This window comes from Eriocheir sinensis, unplaced genomic scaffold (genome assembly GCF_024679095.1).
Source record: "Eriocheir sinensis breed Jianghai 21 unplaced genomic scaffold, ASM2467909v1 Scaffold615, whole genome shotgun sequence".
NCBI classification, from domain to species: Eukaryota; Metazoa; Arthropoda; class Malacostraca; order Decapoda; family Varunidae; genus Eriocheir; species Eriocheir sinensis.
Window position 1 is genome coordinate 1,538 of NW_026111960.1, and position 22,279 is coordinate 23,816.

Sequence of the window (22,279 nt, forward strand, 5' to 3'; positions counted from 1 at the left end):
AAGAAAAGCACACATTCACCTTAACCAGAGTTTGAACGACATTCAAATGTCCATGTAACCTTAACCCGAAGGTGAATGTGTGACTTTCTAATCTTCAGGCTTCCGATTGCTGTTAACACTCAAGATTAAGAATTGGATGCATCTCAAGAGAAAAACACACATTCACCTTAATAGAGTTTAGACGACATTCCAAATGTCATCTAACCTTAACCGAGGTGAATGTGTGTTTTAATCTTCAGGCTTCCGATTCTGCCCAACACTCCAAGTTAAGAATTGGATGCATCTCGAGAAAACACATTCACCTTAATGTGAGGTTTGGAGACGACATTTCAAATGTCCATCTAACCTTAACCGAAGTGAATGTGTGTTTTTACGAATCTTCGGAGACTTCCGATTCTGTTTCGTTTCTTACTTCCATAAATTTTTGGTGATAATTAATTTAAGTTGGATAAATCAACATGTCACCAGGTGAAGAAATTCATAGTAAGGGTAGATGCGTCTCAGACAAAAACACACATTCACATTAATGGGTTTAGATGACATTCAAATGTCGTCTAACTTATGTACCGGGTGAATATGTGTTTTAGTCTTCCAGACTTCAGATTTTTAACAATACTGTTTACATAGTATAATTGCATCACAAGGAAAACACCTCAATAAAGTTTAGACAACATTCTATTTATATTTACATGTACAAATTAAAAATATCTCTTTATTGTCAAAAAGAGTGGGGTCCATTAATTTTACGTCTCCGTGCAAGACATCTTGCTTTGACTTGTTGCATAAATTTCGCATAACATAATGGATGAGGGATACACGAACTAAACAGAACCGGGTCCAGGTCGGATTTACATGGGGGGTGTACACAAGGTGCCAATATTATCTTACCTCGATCGAATTGGATATTATTATTGGATACACGATCCTAAACAGAGTCAGGTCCGGATTTACATGGGGGTGTACACAGAATTACCAATATCATCTTTACCTCGATCCAGAATTGAATGTGTGTGGATACACGATCTAAACAAGTCAGGTCGGATTTACATGGGGGTGTGTACACGAATTGCCATCATCTTACCTCGATCCAGATTGATGTGTGGATACACAGTCTAAACAGAGTCGGGTCCCGGATTTACATGGGGGTGTACTGCCAATATCATCTTACCTCCCAGTCGAATTGAATGGATACACGAACTAAACAGAGTTGGGTTCCAGATTTACATGGGGTGTATACAAAGTGCCAATATCATCTTACCTCGATCAGATTGAATGTGTGTCCTAAAATCTTCCCGGAACTTCCGATTTTGTTTGTAGCCTTGTGTGAAAGGGTGAATGTGTGTATTTGTTTTGCAAGACTTCAATTTCTAAATCTAGTTCGTTACTGAATGTCGTCTAACCTTGTGTGAGGAGTGAATGTGTGTGTATTTGTTTTGCAGGTCTTGCAATTCTGAATGTAGAGGTGAATGTGTGTTTTTGTATTCATGCCTCCGATTCTGAATTTAGATTCGTACTGAATGTCGTCGTCTAACCTTATGTGAGGTGATACTGGTATGTAGTCTAACCTTGTGTGAAGTGAATGTGTGTCTTTGTCTTGCAGAAGCTTCAATTCTGAATTTAGTTCGTTACTAAATGTAAGTTTAACCTTGTTGAGGTGAATGTGTGTTTTTTATCTTCCGATGCTTTCGATTCTGAAAATGTCACGATTCTGAATTCAGTTCGTACTAAATGTCGTCTAACCTTGATTAGAGTGAATATGTGTCTTTGTCTTGCAGAAGTGCCATTATGTTAACCACAGAGTGGAGTTAGGATCTACATAGAGATGTACACATGAGGTATGCAAACCAGTAACACACTGACTTACAATTCTGAACTTTAAAGTTCGTACTGAATGTACACGTCTAACCTTGTGTAGAGGTGAATGCGTGTCTTTGTCTTCTGAAGCTTCGATTCTGAATCTAGTTCATACTGAATGTCGTCTAACCTTGTATGAGGTGAATGTGTCTTCCTCTTGAAGCTTCAATTCTGAATTTAGTTCGTATTGAATGTTGTCTAACCTTAAATGAGAGTGAATGTGATCTTTCTCTTCCGATGCTTTGATTCGTTTACTTCGTACTAAATGTGGTCTAACCTTGATTGAAGAATTGAATATGTGTCACTTTGTCTTGCAGAAAGCTTTCAATTCTGAATTGATAGGCGTTTCGTACTAAATAATAATCTAACCTTAATAGTAAAGAGGTGAATGTGTGTTTTATCTTCCGATGCTTCCGATTCTGAATTTAATTCTTACTAAATGTAGTCTAGCAGCAATTGATTGAGGTGAATGTGTGTCTTTGTCTTGCAAGCTTCCAATTCTGAATTTAGTTCGTACTGAATGTTTATCTAACTATTAAGTGAGGAGTGAATGTGTGTCTTTGTCTTTCGAAGCTTCGATTCGTTAACACTCCAATTAAGTAAATTAAATGTCAAAAGTGTGTCCGTGACTTGTAGTTGTAGTTCGAATTAACTTTAGTTCTTGCAGTTGATTTGAAAGATGTCAGTGTGGACACGCTACATATGACCAATGCATAATTTACAATTGATCTGAATGTCGCTTCAAGACTAAAACACATATTCACGGAGCCTTCTTAGAAGGTTAGAACGTGATAGCGTAAATGTCGTTCTATACGCTGAATGTGTTTCTGTGCACGATACTGACTTATTTCTACAAACTTTGATGAAGATCTTAAGTCACCATTATTCCTTGCTGTCAGTATTGTCTAGATATAGTTGAAGAAGAATTGAGATGCAGAACAACCAGTATACTTTTTATTAACTAAAATATCATAATTATACACATGTGTGTTATAGAAACAAATTTAACAGGGACTAGTTAAACTGTGCAAATCTTGAACCCACCTGACAAACTCTGTGTACAAATCCTGACCCCAGTTTCTTCTCCGGTTAAACTGTGTGTAGATCCTGCCTGTGACAAACTCTTTGCATATCCTGAGCCCCAGTTTCTTGCACAAACTATGTGCAAGTTTCTTTTTCCGTTTAACTTTGTTCAAACACATTTATTATATAACACTTTAAAAACGTTTCGAAAATATATTTAAAATATTGGACCCTACTTTAGCTAAAGCCCTATTTACATACATGTATTCCTTAACTCAGAATTTCTTGAGAGGTAACAAGAGGTTCTCGAGGTTCCCTGTGACATGTACAAATGGAATGTGACGATATGGTTTGTTTCTTTTCACCATGCGTAATGATACAGGTTTGTTATCTTTGATTAGGTTTAGTGGTTCATGTGCTTCTATAGGGTTGTTGTCTTTGATTAGGTTTAGTTATTCTTCTATAGGATTGTTTTCTTTTTTAGTGTTTCTTTTTTCTGTATTTTCTGGGCTTCCCTGTTTTCTTTTTCTGAGTTTTCTGGGCTTTCTATTTCTATATTCGATGCTTTTCTGCTCACTCCCTGTTTGCTTTCTTCTCTCAAGTTCTTCAGCTTTTCTTTGAAGCTTCTTCAGATTATTAGAATACATGTTTCTCATGAGCACATCCTGCTCTTGGTGTACCATCGTGTTTCGTTTTGTTGACATGGAGCGTCAGGAATGTTCAGGTGGGTGCTGGAAGGTAAAACTGCATGATCTTCATCATGAACAAGTTCATTACGACGTCCAACTACCTAAGAATGGGAATTATGATTAGATAAAATGTAAATGCAACTCATTATGGAAGCTATCTCACTCCACCACTTATTTTTTTTAAATCTTTACCTTAATGTTGTAAACTTCATTTAAAGTTGGACACATGAGGCTCTGGGTCCAACTAGTTTTGGTATTTTTGCGATCTGAAAATACAAGAAAGAAATTTGAAGATTCGTATAATATATGTAATAATGTTTCATCTCAATAAAATATAACATTTATCTAGTCTGGACATTTACCTGAGTCTCAGTTGAATATCTTTTGCGTTTTAATCTTCTCTTTTAGAGTTAAGCTTGTTCGTGCCCCTTTTAAATCTCGTGTTCAGACAAGCACAAATCACTGATAAGTGAAACACGTCGCGTCCCAGTACTATACCATCTGTAACACTAACACAAATACAAATGTACTCAAAGTTACAGGGAAATCCTTGGATAACTTTTCCTTGATTCACTCATGAAATCTTTTATCCAGAAATAACATTGGTAATGTAATAGCATATCCGATCACCAAGACGATGAAAGCCAAATCAACATTGATTGTCTGACGGCGGTGCAGTCTAGAAGAAAATTAATTTGATGAAGAAAATGTTACCTTCTTACAAATACTACGGCTACGGCCGTACCTCTCAATCTTGTTAATGAACCTAGAACTGCATATTCTGAACAAGCTATGGATGAATTGTCAACATATTACGCTGTGTACACTCTCCAATGTTGACAGATTCAAAGCCTGAAAAGCACGTAGATTGGCTTCTCTCATCAAACTGTTAAGTTACTTGAAAAGAGAATCAACATAACGGACACGCTCAACACCCTGATTCTAACCCCACCTGTAGAAGTGACGATTTCGGAAAACGGAACCATTCAAGAATCTGTGGCAAAACTGTTGACACGACAGAGCGATCAGTTGTACGTTGTTGCAGAAGATGATGATGGTGGTGTAGTAGATATCGATCAGCGTATGCGCGATGTTCTTAACACGCGTCGCAAACTCGAAGAATGTTCGTCGCGTCAACATCTATGCGATATCATCAGGTGATGGAACAACTCTCTCTACCCTTTTAGGTGCTATGCACCATGTTACAGTACATGCCCACACAGAAGCATTGCGTGGCATTGTAAAGTTGTCATTCGTAACAGACTCGTCGACATGATGCTTTCAGGAGAATCAGACATCACCGACACAGCTAAAGAAATTTATGCTTGTCTGATTTTCTTTATTAACTTCCAAATTGATTCGAGATTGTTGTTTGACATAAATGTTAACGATAATACTTTAGAGTCAATGTCGTTCCTGATAGACAGATTGAATCAAAGTGAATACGACCTCTGCTCGCTAATTACTAAACATGTTTGTTTCATTGACGTCCATTCAGACGCCAGTAAGTTTCCTTTGATGAACACCAAAGGTCATGCGGACTTGTAAGTAAGTGTGGTCAGCAACGCCCTGGCAGCTTACGTCACCAAAGGTCATGCGGACTTCGGTAAGTGTTATGTGCAATCAGCACTATTCGCTTACGTCATTGGTGTCATTATTAACCTTGCCAACAACAATATCCAAATTTGGCGTATGTGTTAACAACCATCCCCTTATTATCAATTGATCGGAAAAATAACAACAAGACTAAAATCACGCAATGCTTCCTGCCATTTTTAGCATGAGCATAACACTCCTTACGATTTACGTCCATCTCAATCAATCGTGCCGAATCAACAATGTCCAAATTTAGCTTGATTTGGCATACCTTTATTACATGCCAAAATTGGATAACCACGCTTACGTCATTAACAAGTGCGTGATATGCCAAACTACGACTACGTCACGGTATGTATCGATAAGAGGTATTGCTTACGTCACTACATGTGTGCGATTATCACCCTCGTGTTAGAGAATACGTCACAGTATTGATTGTTAGTGCAATTTATACCCTCGTGTTTTGCAGGTGATTATCACCCTTGTGACTACGTCACAGTATTGTTACGTCACTACTATTTTTGCAGGTGATTATCACCCTCGTTATTGTTATAGACTACGTCACGGTATTGTTACGTCACTACTACATGTGCAATTATCACCCTCGTGTTTTTACGGGTGATTATCACCCTCGTGTTAGTGTTAGACTACGTCACAGTATTGTTACGTCACTACTATTTTGCAGGTGAATATCACCCTCATGAGCTACGTCACAGTATTATTTGAGAGTGATTATCACCCTCGTTATTGTTAGAGACTATGTCACAATATTGTTACAGGTGATTATCACCCTCGTGTTATTGTTAGACTACGTCACAGTATTGTTACGTCACTACTACATGTGCAATTATCACCTCGTGTTTTTTACTGGTGATTATCACCCTCGTGTTATTGTTAGACTACGTCACAGTATTGTTACGTCACTACTACATGTGCAATTATCACCCTCGTGTTTTTTTACAGGTGATTATCACTCTCGTGTTATTAGACTACGTCAAATCCACTCAACGATTTGATTTCTTTAACAAACATAGCCAAAGATTTATGCAGTAAAATATCGACACCTAATACCACAGGTATGTTACGAGAGTAATCGTGCGTGGGAGACACCCAGAAGCGAGGTGAAATATATCCAGTATACTCTGAACGGCATTGACGATAAAGTTGCGAACGAATACGTGAATTGACTTAACACCTCTAAGAATGCTAGTCAGTATATCGTTGTTGGTTTTGTCGTTGTATTCACTGTTATTGTTTACCGGCTATAAAATCAACAAAGGGTTTACTTGGATCGTTAGCCAATGACGACGAGGAGCGCATGATCGTGTCCGTTAAAATCAAACACTCTCTTTCGGTAGGTAATGGTGGTGGGGAAGAATGCTGCGATGGTCTTCACATCCCAAAGGAACTTCTTGTAGCGATAACTAAACCTGCGAACCGCAAGGCAGTGCTAGTGTCACCATTGACACGCTTCAATTTGTCGTGACTCATTACTTCTTTCAAGACGTACGCTCTTATCTTATCGTCTGACAAATTTAGAGTCAGCTTTCTCACACGATGTAGTTTGGAAAGCCTTGTTCTGACACTAACCCGTTGAGAATCTCTATTAAATTTGGCTTCGTTTTGGATACGATGCTGTTTTGGAATAGTATTTCTTTTCAAGAGGCGGTCCTCAATTGTTTATAAGCACCGATGACAGTTTGTGCGATGGCCCAGTCCGCCTGTTGACTCAATTCATCAGGTTTCTCAGTTCCGTATAGTCGTTTAGCCTTGTTGTACCCCATTAGATTGAAAGCCTTTTTAATTTCAACACAGAAGTCGATCAGGTTAAACATTTTTTTTATCTGTTTCACTTAAAGATGAAATCTTGTTGTCTTTCGAGATACATCTAAAGAGAATGTTGTTCCTTTGAACGACACGAATAACCCGCGTTGCATGAGACTCGAGTTTAAAAGATTTCAATGGAATCGTTTTAAGGAATTTGCACAATACATTCGCCGCTACGTGCAAATGGGACTTGATTCCATTCGCGGCCAGTAAATAATCGTATGTGATCGAATGAACACTCTTTTGGTTCATTTCTTTAATCGCTAAAAGTTTGGACGCTATGTAAAGATGTCTTTTATCGTATGAGTCTTTGCTTAACTCGTTCATGATTCCAATGTACGTCTGACTTACTGTGTTTGTGGGCTTCCACTATGGCACGTAATCTCATACTACTATCACAAGTATGATTGTGTGGTGTGCTCAAAGCCCTTCACCACCGCGAATTGCAACATGGCAGGACCACATTGATCTTCAGACAACACCATCCCTTCGTCATCAGAATTCGCACTGTTGGACGATGACATGAACATCATGGATTCACACGTCATCAATAACAAGCAGCTGCATTCCAAAGAAGAGGTTTCACCTGGTGTCTTCAAGTTCATCGATAACAGGTATGATCCAGTCGTTATCAGTGAAAATGTCGATGAGGATGGGTACCCCTTGTACAGTCCGGTTGAAGACGATGACGTAGTCAACGAGGAGGAAGAGGATGACGATGACGACGACGAGGACGATAACGAAGAGGAAGGGATGACGATAACGAAGAGGAAGGAGGAACAGGATGACGAAGAAGACGACACCACCAACGAGGAGGAGGAGGAGGAGGAGGAGGATAATGAGGTGGACATTCCAGTCTACGCACCTGGTGAAGAGGAGGAGGAGGAGGATGTTCCAGAGGAGAAGTCGGTTCCAGTTCCAGAGGAGGAGATGGTTCCAGTTCCAGAGGAGGTCAGTTCCAGTTCCAGAGGAGGTCGGTTCCAGTGAAGGAGGAGGAGTCGATTCCAATCGGTAATGAGCTTGTTCCTTCGTTGAAGAGGAGACGACTGAAAATCAGCTATGGCGTGTTAAGACAGTGTCCTCATCACCCGGAAATTGGTTGCAGTTCCTGGTAATAAGAAGGCGAATACCAAGCGTCATAATGAGGATACTGACGACTTGCCTGTGCTTGTTTTTGACGTTGCTGCTGCTGATTGTAAATACATTGTTCTTCCGCAAAATCACGAGGTGTTAATTGCACATATAATAGTGACGTAACAATATTGTGACGTAGTCTGTAGATTCTGCAAAAATAGTAGTGATGTAACAATACTGTGACGTAGTCTAGTAATATCATGAGGGTGATAATCACCTGCAAAATCACGAGGGTGTTAATTGCACATATAGTAATGAAGTATGCTGTGACGTAGTCTCTAAATTATCTGCAAAATAGAAGTGATGTAACAATACTGTGACATAGTCTAGTAATAACACGAGGTGATAATCACCTGCAAAAACACGAGGTGTTAATTGCACATATAGTAGTGACATAATAACACTGTGACGTAGTCTAATAATAACACGAGGTGATAATCACCTGCAAGAAGCACGAGGGTGTTAATTACATATAGTAGTGACCTAATAATATTGTGACGTAGTCACAATATTGAGGCGAACGTCCCGCTCGCCTCAGAATCGAGCTACTAGCCAGTCTAAAACATACATTCACTCTTTCGCTCTCATCCCAGCATTCAGCGTCCCGCTCGCCTCAGAATCGGGCTACTGGAGAGTCTAAAACACATTCACCCTTCCGCTCTTAACTGAGCATTCAGCGTCCCGCTCGCCTCAGAATCGGGCTACTGGCGAGTCTAAAACACACATTCTCCATTCCGCTCTTAACTGAGCATTCAGCGTCCCGCTCGCCTCAGAATCGGGCTACTGGCGAGTCTAAAACACACATTCACCTTTCGCTCTCAACCCAGCATTCAGCGTCCCGCTCGCCTCAGAACTGGGCTACTGGCCAGTCTAAAACACCCACATTCACTCTTTCGCTCTCAACCCAGTATTCAGTGTCCCGCTCGCCTCAGAATCGGGCTACTGGCGAGTCTAAAACACACATTCACCCTTCCGCTCTCAACCCAGCATTCAGCGTCCCGCTCGCCTCAGAATCGGGCTAGTGGCGAGTCTAAAACACACATTCACCCTTCCGCTCTCAACCCAGCATTCAGCGTCCCGCTCTCGTACATTCTCAACTATAAGAGAAAAAAATTGCTTAGTGTGAATGTAGTGTTTGTTTTCATGATGTGAATGTATATTTTCAGTCTTAACGGGCACCAATTCTACTCGCTTGTGCCGTCCATCTCTCTTCACTGACGTTGCGCGAATTGGTGACGAGTCTCCTTCTCCTCCCTCTTATTTACACATGCTAAATTACAGGGGTGTTAAAGACACACAGGAAGTAACGCGCAAATTGGTGACGTAGTCTCCTTCTCCTCCCTCTTACTGACACGTGCTAAATTACAAGGGTGGTAACAGGAAGCAACGCACCAACGCGCGAATTGGTAACGTAGTCTTCTTCTCTCCTTTTATTAAAACATGCTAAATCACAAGGGTGGTAAAGACACACAGGAAACAACGCGCGAATTGGTGACGTAGTCTCCTTCTCCTCCCTCTTATTGAGACATGCTAAATTACAAGGGTGTTAAAGACACAGGAAGCAACACGCGAATTGGTGAGGACGCAACGCGAGATTTTTAAGACACATTAAGCAACGTGCGAATTGGTGACGTAGTCTCCTCCTCCTCCCTCTTATTGACACATGCTAAATAACAGTGGTGTTTAAGACACACAGGAATCAACGCGAGAATTTGTGACGTAGTCTCCTTCTCCTCCCTCTTATTGAGACATGCTAAATTACAAGGGTGTTAAAGACACAGGAAGCAACACGCGAATTTGTGGGTGGTAAAGATATACAGGAAGCAACGCGCGAATTGGTGACGTTAGTCTCCTCCTATCAATCAGTATCTCTTCATAACACATGCTAACTCACAACGCGAATTGGTACGTTAGTCTCCTCCTATCAATCAGTATCTCTTATTAACATGCTAAATCACAAGGGTAGTAAAGACATACAGGAAACAACGCGAATTGGTGTAGTCTCCTTCTCCTCCCTCTTATTGACACATGCTAAATTACAGGGGTGTTAAAGACACACAGGAAGTAACACGCGAATTGGTGACGTAGTCTCCTTCTCCTCCCTCTTATTGACACATGCTAAATTACAAGGGTGTTAGGGGTGTTAAAGACACACAGGAAGTAACGCGCGAATTGGTGACGTAGTAGTCTCCTTCTCCTCCCTCTTATTGAAACATGCTAAATTACAAGGGTGTTACATCGACACATGCAAAATTACAGGAAGTTAAAGACACAGGAAGCAACACGCGAATTGGTGACGTCTCCTCCCTCTTATCTACACATGCTAAATTACAGGGGTGTTAAACAACCCTGCTGACAAAAAGTTGTAAAACCGACGTCCTTCTGACGTCCACAGCCGCGGACGTTTCTGTATACGACTAGGAGGATGCGGACGAGACCATATCCTGTCCGCAATCATCCAGATCCTTCTAGCGTCCGCATTAGTAGACGATTTTGCATCCGCAGTCGTCTTAATCCTGCCAACGTCCGCAGGTGACCGCATTTATTAATTGTTCAAAATATTAATTAAATAATTATTTACTTACCCAATTATTTTTATTTACTTACCTAATAAATTCTATTAAATCCTTTAAATTCTTATTTCCCTTTTTTTTTTTTACATGGGGATATTAATTGAGAATCGTGTGAAGACGACGTCCATTCATTTTTATTTTATATATACACACCAGTATGAAAACAGAATGTAATATCTTATTGTACCTGTAATTTCATGTAGTTCATTACTATCTCAGTGTATATATAAGGTGCGTACGTATACGTACAGTAATTAAAGCAAGTTAATTGGCGTGCGTAACTTTGACAGCTTTATTAACAACTTTCTAATTCTAAACTCAAGTTGCAGCCAGCACTACCCTAGCTTGACATACATATATGTATATAGAAAGTTAATTATTTTGCTTGCCTTGGCATAACGTACACATAAGGAACCTAAATATAACTCAATATTAATTGTTCCATATACACCTGCATGTTTTGGTCTGTGTATTAATGAGTATAGTAACACACACACACACACACACACACACACACATATATATATATATATATATATATATATATATATATATATATATATATATATATATATATATATATATATATATATATATATATATATATATATATATATATATATATATATATATATATATATATATATTTTACCTAATGTAGCTTTTACCGTCATCAACAAAATTACAGTCCATGCGATTAGCATATGTTAGTAAAAAAATAAATAGTAAATGATAGGTGGCGTACATGTATAATAGATTATATAGCAGAGAGGTTACATATTTTTTAAGCTGTTAATTAAGTATGAGAACATGCTTAGTTAGTAAGATGTAAGGTGGAATTATACTGTGATTACATCGATCACGTAAAGAACTACATCAGGGCAAAAAATATATTTTTATTCACTCAGTATCTATATATACTTTGTTATTCAGTGATTGATTCTTCATCGTCCGAGTACCGTTCATCTGTAGCCCTGTCGGTATCATTACCACTCGACAGCGGTACGATACTTTCCGCATCGTTGTCGATATAATCGGGGTCACTTTCTCCCTCGTCTTGATCAGTCCATGCCCTGACGTTCCTGGTACGTCCGACGTGGACGGTGTGCTTGTGTTTGGTGCTGTCGTTTTCTTGGGTCGCGCCGTGTTACGGAAGCCTGATCTGTCACTTTCTTTCCTTAATGCCTCCGATAAATGAGCGTTCACCGTCGACTCGTCGACTTGGCGTTTATGCTCATTGTCGCCTGAATCATGCGCACAAATTTCGGCATTTCAGACTCCATATTTCTCTTAGATTTGGAGTAGCCCTTCAAACAGAAGTGCACCCAGACATCTCTGGGTGCTAAATAATGTAGGAGTTGGCGGATGGAGGGGGTCAGGCCACCTTTTCCCGACTGAGGCTTGGGCAACGGGCATAGCTGAACTAATGCCTTCCTCAGTGCCAACCGGTGAGTTCTCATTGGCTCTGTCGATGCATTGCCAAGAAAGTAGTGCCTGTGTTTTGATACGAGCTGCAAAACAATTGTGAAGGAAAGTAATTAAAGATGCACCTAAATGAACAACATTTGAAACTAGGAAATATAACTTTATATGTAGCACTTCAGCTAGCAAAACCATTCACACTCAATGGCAGTTAACTGCAGTAACGACAGGAAAACGTACTATAGCCACTAAGTTAGATCAGTCTTTGTTGAATATGCAATATTAGCGAAGTATTAAATATTTGTTACTCTTAGTGTTACTCTATATATTACATGTAGATACCGCTGGAAAAAAAATGATATAATTATTTATTTAATAGCAAAATCTGACCGAATATATAAAAAATACTTACACTGTCGGGTGTGCTAGCAGGAAAACCGAAGTATGTTAGCACTTCATAGGGGTCCTTTGGAAGGACAGGCACAAATCCGGTAGGGAGAGGTGTCTCACCGTCAGTCACCCGCTGCGAAGGTCCTGGAAGTACTGGTTGCAGCTGTTTCTGAAGGTTATCCACAGAAGTTTTCACTTCCTCAAATTTTTTGCTTACTTCCTCAAATTTTTTGCTTACATGTTTTAGTACGACATTCAAAATTTCTTGTATTTGTTGTGGCAGCTGTTTCTCGGGCAGGACCTGAAGAGAAAGGCATATGTCAAGTAGGTGTACTGGATAACTGAAAAAAAAATTACAGACTGATTTAATTTTAAGGTAAGTAATCTTTACAAGTTGTTTTCATGGGTCTCCAAAGGCACCTAGGACGTATAGGTCTTGAAGGACATATAAGAATGAGTATGGGTAATGGTTTACGTTCGAAGACTTGTACAAAAAAATTAAGTATAAAATAGCCCAAGACTCACTTGTACGTCACTGGGTTCTTCATCAGACGTACTGGGTGTATCTGCTCTAAAGACGTCAATGGCGTCTCGTCTGCCTTCAGCTCTGTTGACATCTTGAGAACTGGCCAGAGGTAATCTGACGACCTCCCTCTCGGCCGTAGAACTGGCCAGAGGTGATCTGACGACCAGGTCCCTCTCGGTCGGAGAACTGGCCAGGGGACGTGATCTGACGACGTCCTCCCTCTCGGGCCGAGAAATGGCCAGAGGTGATCTGACGACCGGCCTCTCGTCTACCTCTGTAGCACCAAGCGGGGCCTCCGCATGTATTTTCTTTGCAGTTTCGTGAGCTGTACCAGGCTGTTGGATAATAAGCAAAATGAGAAACACAAACGTAAGTCATTACCCTAGTATCTGTTTCAGCAGGTCTATTTTTTCTCGACAAGTAGTCTTCCTGTGTTTTATAGAAAACATATGCTGCTCCTCGTGTGTACGTGTGTGTGTTGGGGTGAGAGTACATAAATAGGCCATGTGAAAGAAATGCTATAGTGGAAAAAATCACATACTAGTTCTCTCCATTACTCACATCTTTTTCAGTTGGACGTACTGCAGTTTTTTCTTTAGCAGTTTCTTCTGCATTTGTTTCCATCGTTCTTGCCTTCCTTTTTGTTCCTTATCACATTGCCGCAACATCATAAAGCCTGACTTTCGACATTTTCACTTGATACCATTTCGTCGACGACGTGTTGGCACTCCTCATAAGTTTTGTATTGGCCAAAGATGACTCCTGGTTCAGGCAGCCAATGTGGTCCAGGGTTGCTGTCGTTTTTGATGAGTGTGGCGATTCGTCTGGAAAAAAAAAAAAAAAAGAAATAGTGAAATAGATTGGGTACCTATGCCAGACTTTATCTATCAGTCTATTTATGTCTCTATCCATCTACACACACACACACACACACACACACACACACACACACACACGATCGCGGAAAATGGAGAGTGAATGAGAAATATATTAAGTGAATGGTGGAAGAAGGGAGAAAAGGTAAAAGGGGAATAAGAAGAGGCAAGAAATAAAGGAGTAGAAAGGAAAAAAGGAGTAGTGGGAAGGCCAGCTAGAGGTCAGCGCGGGGTCACGTGTGAGACACACACACACACACACACACATGCAGTGTCTATCCCGTGGATTTTGCTGTGACTGCCAATTAAGTGTACGTTATAGCTCTGATAGCTGGTACGTACGTACGTACGTGTGTGTGTGTGTGTGTGTGTGTGTGTGTGTGTGTGTGTGTGTGTGTGTGTGTGACGTGAACATATAATTGTTTATTAAACCTTACTTGCAATCATAATCCTGCTGCGGCGGATACCAGCACACAAATGAACAATCTGCCTCTTTCTTGTTGAAGTCCTGAATTAACTCTTTTTCTTTGCCTTTCAAAGATGACTTCTTAACGATCCATTTTGATAGCACTGTCAGGGTGCTCTGAGGCCGTAGTCTTAGAAAGTCGAAGAGAGAGTATCTAGGCTGTAAGGAAATTAATAATTAATTACCTATTGTAATATGTTGCAACAGGTCTTGTACCAGGACACGGTCAAAGGTATGAATGGTAGCAATTAAAGTGTTTGGATAGTGATTGATTTGAAATGTTTTATTTTTAATATTATCAATATTATTATCATTATAGCACAACTGTTGATAAGTGAAAGTGGATAAGTGAAACAGCTAGCATATACTAACCTTCCCACCAGAACTGGTGCTGGCTACGACGTTATGAGTGCTTGCCAACGGTTTAGATCTGTTGACTACCAGAACTTTTAAATAAAGGTATCCCATCTAAGTTTTGGGAGATAGTAATCTCCTTTAACTGTGATCTTACTTGTAAGGGATACCTTCTTAGTATCGATTTTATTTGGCTTTCGACGCCAAAGTAATAGTACTCTACGCCTGAACGCGTAAAAATGCCATTGCCCATTGCCGCGCCCCAGCTATACTTGTTAAGGTTCTACAGTCAAGTGGCAGTGTGTGCAATGATCCTATTCCATATTTAGACAGAGCACGCAATATTCTGTTTGTAGCATCTCGCGTTAACTTACATTCGAAATGAATGGTTCGTAATTCATCCCATAATGTTCCTGGAGCATCTCGTCTGAGTACAGTCACGTCTACACTGTCAGAGTGTTCATCACTATCGGTATAGTCATGCACGATCAGTCCCTCTAGCCTCTCTAGCTTTGAAATACTCTCTTCATCGGAGGTCTCGCAAGGGCCAAGGCCCAACTCGCTGTTTCCTGGGCGACTAGGCCCATGTAGCACATTAGTGACATTACTTATTGCAGAATCAGTCTTGCTGGGGCCATTTAACATGTCAAGGGTTTGGGGAGGCTGTTCCATAGATGCGTCAGATAGAGGTGGGTCGCTGCTGTCTGTTAACTCATGAACACTACTTTTATAATTTCTATAAAATTCTTCTTCGCTTTCTGAGGGCAGCAGCGGATCTCGAATGCCTTGAATTACTGGTATTTTCTCTTGCAATAATTTTCTTCTTTTGCAAGCCCATTGTGCTTTCCTACGATTTCGCTTTTCTCTCGACTTCTCACGCCGACTTTCTATGGGATCCGTGTTATATGATGGCTCGTAGTCATCATCACTGCTGCTGTATGTTATCATTATTAGAATATATTGTGCATTACCTGAATGAACAGTAATGTGCGAAGTGTATTACAATATCTCCAAGCACAAGCAAGCACTCCAAGGATCGTATCACCGCAAACCTGAAACAATAATAATAATAATAATAATAATAATAATAATAATAATAATAATAATATAAAAACTACTACTACTACTACTACTACTACTACTGCTACTACTATACTAATACCAAACCATTCTCGTCCCCTAATATCCGTGAGACAAAATTTTTTATTCATTGCACGTGTTCCGCCAGAGCCTCGCTGTTGACTGGTCAGCAAAACACACACACACACACACACACACACACAAACACCAGCTGGAAGGCAGGCAGGATCGAGAGGACAGCATATTGTTGTATGATAGTAATGATACTACTACTACTACTAGTATACTACTACTACTAGTATACTACTACTACTACTACTACTAACACAGTGACTGAGACGCGCTTGCGCGCGTGTCAGCCACTGTTACAGAATGCATCAGTGAATGGCGGGAAAGGAAGGAAAGGTGAGGAAAGGGAGGAAAATGTATACGCGTAACTGACGCGCATAACCCCCTCCTCCTCCCCGTCACTCTCTCTCTCTCTCTCTCTCTCTCTCTCTCTCTCTCTCTCTCTCTCTCTCTCCTATCTACCATACAGATTCATTTTACTTCTTACTTACCAAAATGTGTTGCCTTGATCAAAGCAGAATCTGGCACCCCTAACGTATACGTAAGAGTCCACTAGAACACAGCCGCGCACATTGCGGTTTGAGATCGACTGAGACACACTGAGTGGGATAATTAATAATGGCCTCTGTGGGGCGACAATAGGGCCAGGGTTGCCATTTGGTATTTTTTAATACCAAATTAGGGTACATTTGGTATTGAAAAATCCATTTGGTATTGAAGCACCGTGATTGGTATTGGACTTAGATTTGGTATTGAAACGAAAGAAATTTAGTATTGAACTAAAAAAAAAAAAAAAGGACACACACACACACACACACACACACACACACACACACACACAGTTCAACCTCCCCAGTAAACAGCTACTAATTAAAAGTTTAATCAATGTCGTTCAGGGTTAATTTTTACCTGTGCACAATCTTTTGGTTTCATCGTCACCCTGCAGCCCCGAAAGGCCAGGATTAGCATTATAAGGCTACAAATAAATAGTCATTAGTTACGGCCGCGCGAACCAAGTAGCGACCCACGACAACTATTTTTTACATCCTCCCAGGCCGTCCCTCCCCTCTTCCTCCCTCTCATAACATCCGGTTCTCACGCTCCTGTTTCGAGACGTACGTCTTGTATGAGACGCGTACACTGCTGCCTCAGATATGACACATATGACACGCCATGCCTCGCCAAAGTCGATCACCACCCCAACAGTATCTTGCTGAATTAAGATGTCAGCTGCGAGAATACTTTCCTGACGTTGTAATGTCGTATGCTTGCACGAGAGAGAGAGATGAGAGATTCATCCCAGATGGCCCCAATTTAATGAGCGAGCGCACACGCACACACACACACACACACACACACACATCTAGGCAGATAAATAGATAGAAAAATAGATATAGATAAATAGATAGGTATGATTAATAGAAGGATAGGCTGGTAGATGGATCTTGATAAACGCACGCTCGCACACACACACACACACACACACACACACACACACACACATACACATTTTTTTTTTGACGGAAAGTTGAATATGTAAGTAATTGCTTTACTGAGAGAGAGAGAGAGAGAGTAACTTATGACGAAGGAGAGAAAGGGAGAGTGAAAGTGAGCAAGAGTGAGAGAGAGAGAGTCGCTGCCAAGAAATTTGTGATGCCAAGACTTGAGAGAATGGAAGTTTCTCTCTCTCTCTCTCTCTCTCTCTCTCTCTCTCTCTCTCTCTCTCTCTCTCTCTCTCTCTCTCTCTCTCTCTCTCTCTCTCTCTCTCTCTCTCTCTCTCGCTTCTCTCACACACACACACACACACACACACACACACAGAGAGAGAGAGAGAGAGAGAGAGACACATAGATTTCCATGGTGCTCAGACCACACAGACCCTATGGTCCAGGCAAGGTGGTCTGTCCTTAAAACTGAAGTGATACTACATCAAATCAAATGCCAGGAAGAGTTTGTGTTTTTACCTCAGCGAATATAAGGGTGAAGGAAGTGTCGCTCGATCTTGTTTTGAAATGAAACAGTCGTGTTGCACTGGACCACTGAAGGCGGGAGTTTATTCCATTCCCGCGCTGCGACGTTGGTGAAGAAAAATTTAGTACAGTTGGAATTTATTTGTTTACACTTCTCTTTCTGGCATTTCATCATTTCTCGTTCGAAACGTGTCATCCATCATAAAACATAATTGGATTTGTCCACATTGAAGACGTGAAGTATTTTGAAACCTTCGATCAATTTTCCTTGAAGGCGACATTTCCTGAATGAGAGCAAGTTACGAGATGAGAGCCTTTTCTCGTTAGGTTTATTGCGCAAGGAAGACGGGGAGAGAGAGAGAGCAAGCAAAGGTATTTACAGGTTCCTGGAATCCCAAGAATGCACAGGGCAGTCGCGACGGTTTGTTTCCCTTGATCCAGGGAAGTGCCCAGCGCGGCGCGGAGGTCAGTGAGGCGATAAGAACACTTTCCCGTCTGTCAGTCTGTCTGTCTGCCTGTCTGTCTGTGTGCAAGATGAAGAGAGGAGGAGGGTCTTATCTATGTATCTGTGTCTGTCTCGATATAACAAGGAAAAGATCAAGAAGAGGAGAAGGAGGAAGGAGGAGGACGGAGGAGGAAGAGTTGTGTCCTTATCTCTGTATCTGTATTTCTGTACGTAAAAAGCAAAGATAAAAACAAAGTGGAAGAAGAGAAAGAGGAGGAGGAGGAGGAGGAGGAGGAAGGGTTGTGTCTGTATCTGTGTCTGTCTTTAAGTAAGAAAAAGAGAAGGAGAAGAAAGCAAGGGCCGTTTATAGGGATCGTTTTCGCTTTAAAATCTTGCTCTTGGAAGGCAAAGTGGTCATTGAGAGGATCGAGACTCGAGGCTCGAAGATTAGTAGTGGTGCTGGCCGCCTTTGTGTCCCCTGTGTGTGTGTGTGTGTGTGTGTGTGTGTGTGTGTGTGTTTAGCAAGATATATATGATTAGAATGTCTGTCTGTCTCTCTCTCTCTCTCTCTCTCTCTCTCTCTCTCTCTCTCTCTCTCTCTCTCTCTCTCTCTCTCTCTCTCTCTCTCTCTCTCTCTCTCTCTCTCTCTCTCTCTCTCTCTCTCTCTCTCTCTCTCTCTCTCTCTCTCTCTCTAGCAGAGAGAGAGAGAGAAAAGAAAGAAAGAAGAAAGAGAAGAGTTATTACCACCACGAGTATCATTATATGTTTAAAAAGTTCCATAAAATTTAATGTTCAGCCATAATAATAATAATAATAATAATAATAATAATAATAATAATAATAATAATAATAATAATAATGATAATATACAATAGATATCTCTCATCACAAGCAGTTATTCTCTCTCTCTCTCTCTCTCTCTCTCTCTCTCTCTCTCTCTCTCTCTCTCTCTCTCTCTCTCTCTCTCTCTCTCTCTCTCTCTCTCTCTCTCTCTCTCTCTCTCTCTCTCTCTCTCTCTCTCTCTTCTCCTCCCCTTCCTTTCCTTTTCCTCTTCTTCTTCGCCTTCCCTTCCCTTCCCCCTTATTATCACTGTCTTTATTCCTTCCTTTCTTCTCCTCTCTCCTATTCCACTTCCTTCTCTTCCCTTCCTTTTCATTTCATTCCCTTTTATTATTTTTTCCATTTTTTCTCATAGCCTTTTATTTTTGCTCACCTTCCCTTTCCAATCCCTTCCCTTCCCTTCCCTTTCCTATATTTCCTTCCTTCCTTCCTTCCCTTTCCTTTCCTTCCTATCTTTCCTTCCTTCTCTTCTTTTCCTTTCTTCCTCTTCCTCCCCATCCCTTCCTTTCCCTTCCTTCCTTCCCTTCCCCTTGTATGTGGTGGAGAGAGAGAGAGAGAGAATGTGTTGACAGCTAGTACGTGTACCCGGCCCACAGACAAAAAGGTGTTTACGGTGCAATCAGTAGTAGTAGTAGTAGTAGTAGTAGTAGTAGTAATGATGATGTTGATGATGATGATGATGATGATGATGATGATGATGCAGATGATGATGGTACGTGTGCGTGCAATTAAGTGTGCGCCTGAGAGAGAGAGAAGCTCGAGGCGCCATGTACTGAGAGATACGAAGTCGTATATTAAAATTGCATTTATTTATTAAGGCCGCCCCATCACGTATGATTGAATTACTTCTTAACTCCATGTGTAACTCTGCTTGGGAAATACAATGAAATTATTTTCGAGAGTTTTTACTGGTTAGTAAAGATTTTAAATGCGAGCGTAATTATCAGTCAAACCCAGAAAATTAATGGCTGCGCAATAACGACCGTAGTCTTCAAGAGTTGGCCCTATAATTGGGTTACATAGAAAACATGAGTAACTAGAAGGCTATGAGAGGACGATCGATTAATAGGGTGACTGGAACAATGAATTAAGTAACACAATTAATGCTGCATATATATATATATATATATATATATATATATATATATATCTATATATATATATATATATATATATATATATATATATATATATATATATATATATATATATATATATATATATATATATATATATATATATATAAAAATGCACAAATGTGCTGGGGACATATATATACTCATCTATAGCCATCAATATGTTTAATTGTACACGTACGTATAGCTACCTGGAAGCCAGGGGGTAATACATGCAGTGCTATTAATTAAAAGGAAAATACTATAAATGAACATCCACTAATTTATGCTATTACACTTGTGATATGAATGAATGAATGTGAATATGATTTGATATATCTATATATCTATCTGTCTATCTATCTATTTGTACAATAAACATCATTTATTAGCTTCTCTAACTTAACCGGTTGTGAAAGAAAACATAAAATGATTGGAACGTGAACGGTCGAAAGGCTTCTTGTACACGTTGCCACCATGGCTCAGTGAGCTAAGGCGCGCTGTTGATCCGGAGTCCTCAGGGAAGACGATTCGAAACCCGTTGGGCCAGGTATGTCTTTATTAGGTTTAAGTTAGGTTAAGGGTATAGATTTCTATCAACCAAGACATGTCAGTCATTCGAGTTAAGTCTACAGCGCAAAGATCACTGAGTCGTGGTGACAATTTAACAAATTATTTGTAACTCGTCCGCACTAGTCCGTTACGCGGCCTCAAACGGATTTTTGTAACTCCATCGATCATATCGTCCGTACTAGTCCGTTACGCTTACGGCATGTCTGAAAGTTCTGCATGCAATTAATTACTGATGTACATATGTACAATATAATTGGAATTATAAATCAGGCGACTCGCATTTAAAAATTAACAGCATAGGAATAATAAACAGCAAAGCGGACACTTGTGGACCCAAAATAGACGAAATGATACTAGTCCGATACGCGTCCGGCATGTTAGAAACTTCTGCGTACGGGTCCATATTAATTGCAATCATATCTCAGGCGACTAACATTCAAAATTAAAAGCAAATATCTAACAACAGGAATTTAAACAATCAAAGCGGACACTTGTGGACGCAAAACAAACTAAAACGATAAGTCTGCTTCACGTCTATACTCGTCCACTGCCGGCCGGGAAATAACGCGCGAATTGGTGTTGTCTCTCCTATCAATCACAGGGTGTTACCTCCATGAGTTAGATCAGTTGAAGGAACACATCACCACTCTTTTCTGTCCGAGAATCTTAGACTTGTTGGACGATAGAGGCGGAGGAAATACACAGTGCCGATGCCATTCACGTGTTGAGTAGAGTGATGCGGTTCGTCCACGACAAGTACAGAGGTGATGGTCGATTACCTAGTATTCGAAACTTTCTCATAGGCGTCAATATTAACATCCTTGAAAATGCCAGAGCCTTTGAGAAGAAGAGCAATAAGAAAGGAGAAGGACATAACAAAATCAAACCATTGAATCTCAGCGTCGATAATTAATCAAAGCTTTTAAAATCTATAGTTGAGCACAAAACGATGAACATGCCCATCCGAGACGAACAAGCAGATGATATCGTCTATCTTCCCAATTCGTTGATGTCTCTAAGTTACCAATAAGTCACGACAACCTGCTAATGTTGACTCGCTATCTCCATTCTATTTTATCACTTGAAAAATGTCGTTTTTCACAATGGGTATGTTCAGAGCGCTTATTACTTCATGATGCATTGTCTCTCTCCCACTGGTGGGGTGGCTAATCTGCCCCCGCAGGCAGCTGACTCGTTAAAAATCGATGGTGGAATTACACCAAGGAAAAGAGGTAGGAGGATTCGGAGACGAAGAACACCAGCGGCGGCGACGCCGGCATGATGACTCTTCAACTTCCGAAGAGGAGGAGGAGGAGGAGAATGACGACGATGATGATGCTAATAGGTGAATGTGTCTTTGTCTTCCGAAGCTTCCGATTCTGAATCTAGTTCGTACTGAATGTCGTCTAACCTTGTGTGAGGTGAATGTGTGTCTTTGTCTTCAGAAGCTTCCTATTC

General features: G+C 40.5%; 2 protein-coding genes across 2 annotated transcripts; both read right to left on the reverse strand.

Moving 5' to 3' along the window:
- Positions 1–11,772: 11,772 nt before the first annotated feature.
- Positions 11,773–13,671, reverse strand: LOC126993448 (uncharacterized). The gene is made up of 4 exons (XM_050852572.1): positions 13,596–13,671; positions 13,034–13,369; positions 12,531–12,809; positions 11,773–12,207 (listed from the first exon to the last, which is right to left on the reverse strand). Exons 1-4 carry the CDS (start codon positions 13,656–13,658, stop codon positions 11,899–11,901), a joined length of 987 nt encoding a protein of 328 aa, XP_050708529.1. The 5' UTR covers positions 13,659–13,671; the 3' UTR covers positions 11,773–11,898.
- A 30-nt stretch (positions 13,672–13,701) lies between these two features.
- Positions 13,702–14,986, reverse strand: LOC126993452 (uncharacterized). Its single transcript, XM_050852577.1, has 3 exons — positions 14,748–14,986; positions 14,347–14,534; positions 13,702–13,858 (listed from the first exon to the last, which is right to left on the reverse strand). The coding sequence occupies exons 1-3, from the start codon at positions 14,841–14,843 to the stop codon at positions 13,702–13,704; spliced, it is 441 nt and encodes a 146-aa protein (XP_050708534.1). The 5' UTR covers positions 14,844–14,986.
- Between the last annotated feature and the right edge of the window lie 7,293 nt (positions 14,987–22,279).